Here is an 11,330-nt window from a genome sequence, read left to right as displayed (position 1 = left end):
TTTTTAGGCGAGGCAACCCTTGGTTGACCTCACAGATTGCAAGGACCTTGTCAGTTTACAATCCCTTATTTTTTATGTATAGAACACCTGGTCTTCCTAGGTGGTCTCTCATCCAAGAACTAACCAGGCCTGATCCTGCTTAGCTTCCGAGTACCCTATGTCTTTTGATTGGAGCATTTAATCCATTTACATTTAAAGTGATTACTGATAGGTACATAGTTACTGCCATTTTATTATTTGTATTTGTTATTTCTATTTTCTTTTTTACCCCTTCTCTTTTTATCTTTTTACAGAAGATCCTTTAACATTTCTTATAATGCTGGCTTGTTGGCGATGAATTCCTTAAACTTTTTCCTGCTAATTTTTTCTTTTAGTGTCATATCTAAGAAGGCTTTGCCAAACCAAGGTCATAAAGATTTATTCCTAGTTTTTGTTTTAAGAATTTTATAGTTTTAGCTCTTCAAATTAGGTCTGTGATTATGTTTGGTGTCCCCAAGACCATCCCCAGGTTTGATAATTCACTAGGAGGACTCACAGGACTCAGCATATAGTCATGTAGCTATGAGTAATTACAGCAAAAGGATCCGAAGCAAAATGAGCCAAGGGAAAGGGTGAATGGGACAAAGTCCAGGGGATGCAGGTGCCAGCTTCCATAGTACTGTCCCAGTAGAGTCACAGAGGATGTGCTTAATTTGCCCTACAAATGTGTCGTGACAACATGTATGCAATATTGCCAACCAGCAAAGCTCATTAAAGACTCAGCACCCAGGATTTTTATTGGGGGCTGCTTTATATAAACGTTCTCACTGTGGCAAATTAGTAAGACTCCAGACTCCCCAGAGGGAAGACAAGTGTTCAGCATAAACGACAGCGTTTGCACAAATAGTCTAGGCTCAGTGAGCCAGTTTTCCATCCTGGAAGTGGTGGGAACCCTCCCAAAGTCTAGGTTTCCAAATGCCAGCCAAGGGCCCTCATGTAAGCACACACTTCAGGTTTGCTGTGTTAACTCTTCTGCACAATAACCCATTTAGGCTTAATTTTTGTGTATGGTGTGAGGTGAGGGGTCCAATTTCATTCTTTTGCATATGAATATCCACTTTTGCTAGCACCATTTCCTTAAAAAACTATGTTTACCCCATTTAATTTTCTTGGCACCCTTGTTGAGCATTAATTGATGAAAATATAATGCTTTATTTCTTAACTCCCAATTCCATTCCAATGCTATACATACCTAGCCTATGCCTGTATGACACAATGTTGATTGATTTTTGTAGCTTGGAGATTGGAAATTGGAAGTCCTTGAACTTTGGTCTTCTTTTTTTTAAGATTGTATTAACTACCGTGGGTCCCTTGAATCTCCATACCAATGTTAGGGTAAGCTTGTCAGTTTCTGCAAAGAAGCCAGTTGGGATTTTGATGAAGATTGTGTTGAATCTGTTGATCAGTTTTGAGAGTACTGCCATCTTAACAGTGTTAAGCCTTCTGATTCATGGACATAGGATTGTTTCTATTTATTTAGTTCTTATTTTTTTTACCATACTGTGTAATTTTCAGGGTATATGTTCTACACTTCTTTCGTTAAATTTATTCCTAAGTATTTTATTCTTTTTGATACTATTTTAAATGGAAATTTTGTCTTATTTTCAGATGTATGAGTGCTAGTGTTTAGAAATATAATTGATTTTTGTATATTGATCTTATATCACGAAACTTTACTGAACTCATTAGTCCTAATTGTTCTTCTGTGATTTTTCTTATATAAAGGATTATGTCATCTACAAATAGAGATAGTTTTACTTCTTCCTTTCCACTCTGGGTGACTTTTACTTCTTTTACTGATCAATAGCCTTTGCTAGCACCTCTACTACAATGCTGGATAGAAGTAGCAAGAGTGAACATGTTTGTCTTGTTTTGATCCAAGGAGAAAAAAATAGTCAATTTCTCACTATTTATCATGTCAGCTGTGGGTGTTTTGTAGATGCCCTTTATTAGATTGAAGAGGTTCCCATTTGTTCCTGTTTTGTTGAGCGTTTTTTTTTTTTTTTTATCACGAAAGGGTGTTAGGTTTTATTAAATGCCTTTTCTTCATTTCCTTGGGTGATGTACTTTCTATCCTTTATTCTATTGATATCGTGTATTACATTAATTGATATCCAGATGTTAAAACCACCTTGAATTTGCGGAATAAATCCTACTTCATCGTGGTGCATAATCTTGTTTATATGTTGCTGAATTGGGTTTGCTGGTGTTTTGTGGAGGATTTTTCTGTCTGTGTTCATAAGGGATATTGATCTGTAGTTTTCTTGTGATGTCTTTGTTTGATTTATAAGGGTAATACTTGCCATATAGAATGAGTTGAGAAGTTCCTTCCTCATCTCATTTTTTGTAAGAGTTTGTGAAGAACCGATATTAATTCTTTGAACGTTTGCTAGAATTTACCAGTAGAGCTGTTTGTGCTTGTGCTTTTCTTTGTGGGAAGTTTTGTAATTACTTATTTGATATCTTTGTTATAAATCTATTCAGATTTTCTATTTCTTCTTGAGTCAGTTTGGATAATTTCTCTCTTTCTAGAAATTTGTACTTTTCATCTAAATTATGTAATTTATTGACATAGATGCTGATGGTATGTTCTTATAATCCTTTTTATTTCTTTAAAGTTAGAAGTGATGTCCCATCTCTATCCTGATTTTAATACGCTGAGTCTTTCATCTTTTCTTTCTTTTTTTTTTTGATTCATCTAGCTAAAGATCTGTCAATTTTGTTAAAAACATTTTGATTTCATTGGTTTTCTCTATTTTTCTAGTCTCTACTTTATTTCTTTCTGCTGTAAACTTTGTCATTTTCTTCTCCTTGCTTTCTGTTTACTTTGGTCTTTTTTTCATTGTCTCTTAAGGTGCAAGGTTTGGTTATTGATTTGAGATTTTTCTTTTTTATTATTAGTTTCAACTATACAGGACATTGGTTAGACATTTATATAGTTTATGAAACGATCCCCCTGATTGTTCTTTTTGTCCTCTGGCCCTCCACCCAGCCATTACATTACTGCTGACTGCATTCCCTGTGCCATGCTCCCCATCATGTGACTGTCTATCAACTACTAATTTGTACTTCTTTCAACCCTCACTGCTTTCTGCCAGCCGCCTCCCCCACCAGCACACCAGATTGTGGGTCTGTTTTCGATTCATTTATTCTTTTTGTTTCTTAGATTCTGTATATCAGTGAAATCATATGGAGATTTTTCTTTTTTAATGCACGCATTTATAATGTAAATTTCTCTTTAAGCACTGTTTTAGCTGCATCCCATGCGTTTCGATACATTATATTTTTGTTTTCATTCATCTCAGAGTGTTTTATAATTTTCCTCGTCATTCCCTCCTTAACCCACTGATTATTTAGGGGTGTGTTGTCTAATTTCTACATGTTTATAAATTTCCTTCCCAAATTTCCTTCTGTCGTTGATTTCTAATTCGATGTCATCGTAGTCACAGAACATACTTTCTCTGGTTTCAACTCTTTTAAGTTGATCGAGGTGTATGTTAGAGCCATCAGAGCAACAAGCTAAGCCATAGACCAGCTAGAAGTTCTAACAGGGAAAATGACAGCTAAAAACTTTTCAGGTCATCAGTATTTTTATGGCTCTTCTTATGTATCACTAGATTGTTTTCTGAAAGGTTTGTACCAGTTTACGTTGCTGCTAGCTACTCATGAGTCTACTAAATTTACTGTAACCTTTTTATCTTGGGTTTTACACTTAGTATGTGGTTTATAATTCTGCAGAGTGTTTATTATTCATTGTATTATACTTTATCAGAGGACAGAGATAACTTTAGATTTATGTTCTTTCCTCTCCTTTTATCCTAAGTCACCCGGAACCTCTATGACTCCAAGTAGTGGCTCCTTTCATAGTGTGTATGATCAACAGACATGTAAAGATAATCGTCAAGGTCAATGGCAACGCCGAAGAAGGCTGGATGGAGCGCTGAACAGAGTGCCAATTGGCTTTTATCAAAAAGTATGGAAACTTTTACAGAAGGTGAGTATAACCCATTGTAGATGTCTCTTATTGCCCCCCTTGAAATCCTCGTTCTCCTTGGCTGAGATGTGACATGGAAGTTAGTCATTCTCGTTACCGAAGAGTTTAATCCATAGTTATCTTCTTCAGTAGCAGGTATAACGCAAGGTCAAAATGTGTTATGGTAAAGGTGTGAAACCACAAGGCTGTGAGAGTACAAGAGAAGGGACTTCTAAATCTGACCGGGAAGATTGGGTATTTTCTGGCAGAATCAAAACGTGGACTTGGAATCCTGATCTAAGAGGCAAAACAAATGCCCTGCTTTTTTCATTCCATTCTTCTCAGAGTATGGATGTAACATAGCCACTCTCACATGTGTTTGAAGGCTGGTACTTCTCTGTACAAACACTGTTATTTGGCATATGGAACATGAGACGGAAGTGTCTGGTAGAGGCGATAAACCTGTTGGATTAAATATTTATCTGTGGTTTAATATATAATATCTTGATTTATTTAAAATCTAAAATGGCAAGTCATTAATTCCCAACTGCTTTTTAATAACTGAATTGATGGTGAGGGGGAAGATAAAATACCATTCATTCATACAGCATGTCTTGAGCATCTGCTGTGCACTAGGCAATGTCCTAGGTGCTAACAACGCTATAGCAAAGAACAAAACAGACAACGATCTCTGACCTTATGGAACTTATATTCTCCTAGGGCGAGACAAACAATAAATAACAAACATAGTAAGTAAATTATATAGAACGTTAAAAGATGACAAGTCCTATAGAAGAAGTAGAGCAGGGCGAGGGGGTCGGGAGTGCTGATGAAGGATGCTTAACCAGAAAGTGTGGTAACTATGCATGTCTGATAACTGCTTATCTTGAGATTTTTCTTAAGCCTAAAAATCTTTCCGAAAGCCTATTTGTGTTGGCTCTGGGATGGAGCATGGTATCCTCTCAGGTAGTGTCTGGGTCTCTGGGGCCAGTCTGTCACCTCTTCCACTCTCCTAAGAAGAGGGTGAACCTTGGGTCTCCCATAGTTCCACCCTACTTTTTGCTGCAAGGTAATCACAGCCTTTGGCAAGGATGCTGGAGCTGCAGGGCCTTTCACTGGTCTGAGATTACTTAGCATCTACCCTGTGAAGCACACTTAGAAATACTGAGTGTCTTCTTACAGCCTCCCAGTTGTCAGCATATCCTTGGTGACAACATGTTTTTGCTGTTTTGCAGTGTCACGGACTTTCTGTGGAAGGTTTTGTACTTCCTTCTTCAACCACTAGAGAGGTAAGATTCTATATCTCTCATATGTATGTGATTAATGGTCGTCTAGCTGAAGTATTTCAGTGATCAGTTTTCAAAATGACAGATCTGTGCTTTTATAAATCAACTGAACGTGAAAACATTTGAAGAAAGGAGAGGATGTTTTGAAAAATAGAATAGGAATATTAGAGAATAGTTATTACATAAATTACATAAGGACATCTTCTTTTAATGGTCTATTAAATTCAGCTGGTCTGTGAGTGTTGCCAGAGTTGGGGAGGGCAGATGACATAGAAATCTAAGAATGAATGACTTCTTATGTCTCCAGCTTTTTCGCCCCACTGTTCTCTAGTAGGATGCTTGTAGACTATTAGATCATAAAGCAATGGTCCTTAGCTCTGCGTGTCACAGTAACCTGAGCTCCCATTTCCAGTTTGGTAGGTTATGGTCTCCAGAGATAGGGCATGAGCATCTGTACTTAAAAAAAGTCCTTAGGATGATTCTGATATATAACCATGGTTGGAAAACATTGCCATAAACCACAGGCATAGATTATCAGATGCTTTCCTATTTCGCTTTTTGCCCAATCACATGGAAATTTTAAAGAAATAGCTTTTATGCAAAATCAACAAAGGAGCTAGAATTAGCAAGTTAGGAATAGTAAGAATGGACAATAGAAAATTCTCGAAAACACTGGCATTATTACCGATAATGGCTGGAGGGGCGGGCACACAAAGCTATAGCCCTTACCTCTGGTAAAGAACACTGTGTCCTCTGTTTGTCTTTTCTCTGCCTTTAAGCAAGATTGAAATGTTAATAATGATAGTGCCTGAATGGTACCTTGAAGAGCCTCCCAAGCGCCTTCACACATTCTGTAGTTGGGTCTTCAACACTACCTCGTGAGATAGCTAAGGACAGGATTGTAGTTCCTGATTTCAGATAAGGAAACAAATTTAGAGAGAAGAATTATCCAAGGTCATGGGACTAGTAACCAACAAAAACAGGATTTGAACCCAGGTCTTTAGACTCCAAATCTAAACTATGTGCTTAATACATTAGTTTTACCAAAGATTATTCCTTAGTCTCCTTCACCCAAAATCCTGTTTCTGGGAGCTCATCTTAACGAAATATTCAAGAGAGAAAAAAAAGTCCTGTGTGCAGGAGTGTTTATAACCACGTTAGTCACAGGTGTAAAACTAGAAGTAACCTCAACACGGGCATGGCATGCACACTTTTATGACTATTGTTAGGCACTGCCAGGTTTCCTTCCAAAAAGATTGAACCAATTTACTCAGCGTTTCTACAGCATTCCAGAATGGGTGATGCGTGCCTCCAGGGTGATGGGCTCTTCTGAAGTGATTTTCTTTTTCTCTGTCATAGATGACTCCAGGCGAGATTAAATTCTCTGTTCACGTGGAGTCTGTCCTAAATCGTGTACCTCAGCCAGAGTACCGCCAGCTTCTGGTCGAAGCCATCCTTGTCCTCACCATGATGGCAGATATTGAAATTCATAGTATCGGAAGCATCATCGCTGTGGAGAAAATAGTGCATATTGCCAATGACTTGTTCCTTCAAGAACAGGTAAACAAACTTGTTTTCGCAAAGGGGAATGTCTGACACTCACCTGACTGCATTCAGGGCTCTTCAGAGAGCCAAGGTCACTTTCTTGTGCCTTCTTTCTCATAGCCCTTTTCTGGGACCCTTTGCAGTGGTGGATGGCTCTGAGCCCTGTTTGCAGAGGAAGGAGGGCGTGACCTCTCTTTCACTGTGGCTTTCGTGGTTGTCTTAGATGGTAACGTTGCCCAGAGTTCAGGAGGATTTATGCTTTTCATTACAGTTCAAACTTCCTATCACACTGCTGTAATAAGGACTTAATAAGAGGCTGTTGGGTATCATACCGTCTCTGGACCATAAAGGAAATGAGAATATTTGATTTTAGTTTTGTTCCGTACTGGTTTTGCTACTTACCTAATAGGAAAATATTAAAGTGCAACTTTTAATTCTACAGTTTTCTTACTTTCTTAATAAATCTTCTCCCAAGAAATTAAGCACATTTTAAAAATGTAAACTATTTACTGAAAGTTTTCCAAACATTTCCTTTAAGGTCAAGTGTAGGAACATATAAGGTGAAGGTCATGCCCTGGTGTCAACAGGAAAATCTCCGAAACCTGTAATAACCGTTTCATTCTGTGGGGGAAGAACACATAGCTTGGAAAGCTTATGGTCTGTTTGAATGGAGTCGACTTAGAAAGAAATCATGACCAAAGGCAAGATAAAAGAATACACAGCCGAAATCCGTGATGTTAGAAAGATTCAGACCAAAGTCTCTCTGGGGTGATTTAGAAGTGTTAACATTTAAATTTATGTTTAACTTTCAAAAATCCTAAACAATTACCGCTTTAAAAATAATTTCATATGACCTTAGGATCTAGTGAAAAATTCATGTATAGAAACTCATATTCATCACTTTGTGCATAGCTCTGATTTTTTCCTGGCCAAGAAGCCCAAGATCCAACTAGTCGGTGATGGGGAGGAGGCTCTGAATTATCCTAATCAGGACTTTAATTAGTAGGATTAGTAATTTTTCCTTTCCCCTGTGTTCTCCCACCCTTAAAAACCAAACAGAAAACTCTCGGCGCAGATGATACCATGTTGGCCACGGATCCTGCGTCTGGCATCTGTACTCTCCTGTATGACAGTGCACCCAGTGGCAGGTTTGGCACCATGACCTACCTCTCCAAGGCAGCCGCTACCTACGTGCAGGAGTTCCTGCCACACAGCATATGTGCCATGCAGTGAGGCCTTTGGGCCCTGGCCACTGGGAGGCTTTTGACAGCTGCTTCCTGCCTCAGTGGTGCATAGAACTGAAATGTGCTGGCCTGATCACTCCCACCCTGCCCCGTTCCAGCCCATCACTCCCAAGAAGAGTGACCTTTTCTGATAAACTAACTGCTTTAGAAGAAGCGAGCCCTTGCCTGGAGGCACATGCTCACCCAGGCACTTCATTGTGGGCCTTAATTCTCTCCTGGTTCAGAAAAGTCTGCATGTGTTTTCATTCTCTAGATCTGTTACAAACTTAGTTTTCTGACTCCCGTTTGGAGAGCAGGCATTAATAATAACTTGTTCCAAAAGTTTGGTCTTTCTTATGTGAATGAGTGTAAGGTGCTTTGGGACATGATGTCAAGTGAGCAGACCCCTGAAATCTTGCATTTTAGCTGCTTGTAAATTGGAAGTACCTACTCTCAGTGCCTTTTGTCGGGAAGAGGGAGTAGCAGATGGTGGTTCTCTCGTTTACTCACATGTCGCATCACATAATGCCTACTCTTCCTTGGGTGAAACGTCAATGCAAGTGTGTCCAGTTCAGGATTTATGTATTAACACTTGAAATCACTTTTTATGAAGATCGCTGGTACTCAGAGATGTATTTGTAGCAGGAAATGCAGAATAACCCAGAGAAATGGAGCCAGGAGCCCAGTTCCAGAGAGGAAGGGGGTAGGCCAGAAGATGCCTGGAAGCAGAGAGCACGTCAGAATGGCTTAGTGCCCTGAAGAGAGGCTTGCGCAGCTAGTCCTTGCCTCTGGAGGGTGGGCGGCGTACAACGCAGAGTAGTCGAAGCCTCGGTCTTTGGCAGACAGGAATCCATTAGTCCAGTCTGCAGGTGCTCTGCTGGGCACTCTTCTGCACTGCGCACCTGCTGTCTGTCCGCGGCACCCAGCCTCCACCCCCGCCTCCCTGCCCTCCCACCTCTCCTTAAACTCTTTCGCTGACATTTTCACTTCCTGGTTCTGATGTTGATGTGTACCTCGGTATCTGTGGGCATATATCCATTTTTTGTACACGCCTGCATTTCTGCGAGTCTAAGCATACCTGGCAGGTTTTCTGAATATGTCGTTTTATGTATCTGTGTTATCCGTATCGACATTTGGCACAGTAAGTATGTAGCCTCAGGCTGACACTCCTCCTTTCCCTCAGATTTTTCTCCAAGAATGTCGATGGAGAAGCGAGGCTCTCTAAGCAACTCACTCTTACAGAACTGGTGACAGTCCTATGAGCACACATAAATAAGTGAGCATAGTATGGTGACAGAAAACAGGCAGAAACAAAGACAGGACGGCCAGCCTTCTCAGTACCTCTCTTAAAGGAAATAAAAACACGCAGTCAATAGCTTTCACGATTTTCTGGTCACTTATAAAGACACTTTACAACTGTTCTGAAACTTGGTCTTTTCACTGCTTGCACGTGTACCCCAGCCACGCCCTCCGACGTGAATTCGCCTGAGTTGATGCTGATGGTGGCATTTCTCTGGGTTTACTAACTTGTCTATCACTGTGCTCCCTATACAACACTTTTAAAGCAACTTTTTAGAAAACTTGATTCGTATTTTATTCATTTTAAGCATGTGAAACTAAAAGATACGTTGGATTTTTTAAAGAACTGATGTTTTGAAAATAGAATAAAAAATTAGAATTTTCAATCAAATAATGTCTGGTGCCAATGTGTAAAACTTAATATGTGTTTTTCCGATTGGAGTTTATTTCATGGCTCTATTTTATATACTGTCATTATATAGTATAGTCAAAGCTCATTGAGTCAAAGTAGAATATTGTTAATTCACATATTATACATTATGTGATACGTTATATAACATGTAAACAAATGCAGTTTTATCATTCAGATACATACCCGGTGCTCAAATGAGGCTCACTAAATTCAGTTGGGTTGTCGACATCTTTGAGGAACCTGTTCTGCTGAATGAATTAGACTGCGTTCCCGGCAGCATTAACAGTTGTGTCAGATGCAGCTGCTGCACTATTGGATGGCACTAAGGACGATTCGTTCTCTCAAGTATTATAAATATCCAGCAGAATCTTATTTGTACTACTCATTAGCCTTTTGTGCAACGAGAGGGTTTAAAACAGCAAGGATGAGCGGTCTCTATAGTCCCATCCTGGTTAATTAGCTTTTAGTGCATTCTGGGAATTGTCTGCAGTGGTGGGGCAAAAGTTGTTCTTAGCCACAGTTCACAGAACCTCTACCATTCCTTTTTGCGCTGCTCAAACACCTAGTACCTGTACCAGTGCAGTGGTGATACCGTGTTTTCCCCCATTTAGTCTTCATTTCCAATTAAACTCAAGTAACCTTAGGTCTTGGTTTGCCCGGGACAGTCTCCATTTATGCCTGTTGTCCTGGCATAATTATTAATAACACTCTCTGTCACTCTCAAAAGTGTCCCAGTTTGGATGATATGGTTACCCTATATTTAGCAGATGTCTTATTTCTTTTCAGGCCTAAAAGCCCAGGACCTATTCTCAAATCACTAGCAGTATTCATGCAGTAGTGGAATGGGGGTGAGGACAACAAATTAAGGACTGTTTGGTGTAATAGGTCTTAAATAATAAGCAACATTCGAATGTTTATGAAATTCCAGACATCATCATCCGGGCACTTGGCATGCCTGAGACAGCGAGCGTTTAAGCCAGTAGGTGGCAGAGCTGGGATTTGAGCCCAAGCAGTCCGCCTGCAGAGTTCGCATTCTCAACAGCACTCCCCCAGGGAAAGATGTCGGGGTCGGTCTGTTCATTACAGTTGAGGCATCAGTAGGCAGAGTGTGCACTGCACGGCGGGAAGCGGCCAAAGGGGCAGGGGCCCTTGTAATGCGTTTGCTTTCCCTTCGGGCTGCTTCTGCCAGCAAGTGAAGGCAGGAGACACCAAAAGAAGTGGCACAGCCCAACCGGACCTTCCTGCTTCAAAAACTACCTTTAGCTGTAATGGTTGAGGAAAATAAGTCAAGGAAGTCGCTCACTGTCACCACCCAAGTAAACTTGGGAGCCAAGAATCAACCTACTTCCTCCCACATGGGTATTAGGCCTGTGGAAAATTGAGGTTAGGGACTTGGTTTCTGCTCTGTGTTAATCATGAGCAAGGCTTCAGCCTCCTGGGAGATTTGCTGCAGGAATATGCTGGCAACCCCAGAGCCTCGGGCGGCAGTTCATCTTTCTCCAGAGCTGAATCATCTTGCTGTGTTGTGGGCCAAATTAGAATACTGTTTCCAC

At 40.1% G+C, this 11,330-nt stretch overlaps 1 protein-coding gene across 3 annotated transcripts in view; it reads left to right on the top strand.

The window, feature by feature from the left end:
- PHKA1 (phosphorylase kinase regulatory subunit alpha 1) overlaps positions 1–9,751 on the top strand; it is an 85,321-nt gene extending 75,570 nt beyond the window's left edge. For 2 of the 3 annotated variants that reach the window (XM_015586747.2, XM_006908551.3), the window contains 4 exons: positions 3,863–4,033; positions 5,248–5,301; positions 6,658–6,858; positions 7,903–9,751. In XM_015586747.2, the coding sequence (XP_015442233.1) occupies positions 3,863–4,033; positions 5,248–5,301; positions 6,658–6,858; positions 7,903–8,076 (600 nt within the window). In that variant the 3' untranslated portion in view covers positions 8,077–9,751. The remainder of the gene's footprint in view (positions 1–3,862; positions 4,034–5,247; positions 5,302–6,657; positions 6,859–7,902) is intronic. The other variant, XM_015586748.2, reaches the window with a different exon arrangement.
- The last annotated feature ends 1,579 nt before the right edge of the window (positions 9,752–11,330 follow it).

This window comes from Pteropus alecto, unplaced genomic scaffold (genome assembly GCF_000325575.1).
Source record: "Pteropus alecto unplaced genomic scaffold, ASM32557v1 scaffold312, whole genome shotgun sequence".
Classification (NCBI taxonomy): domain Eukaryota; kingdom Metazoa; phylum Chordata; class Mammalia; order Chiroptera; family Pteropodidae; genus Pteropus; species Pteropus alecto.
Note: the sequence above shows the minus strand (reverse complement) of the source record. Positions and strands in the feature narration are given on the sequence as shown.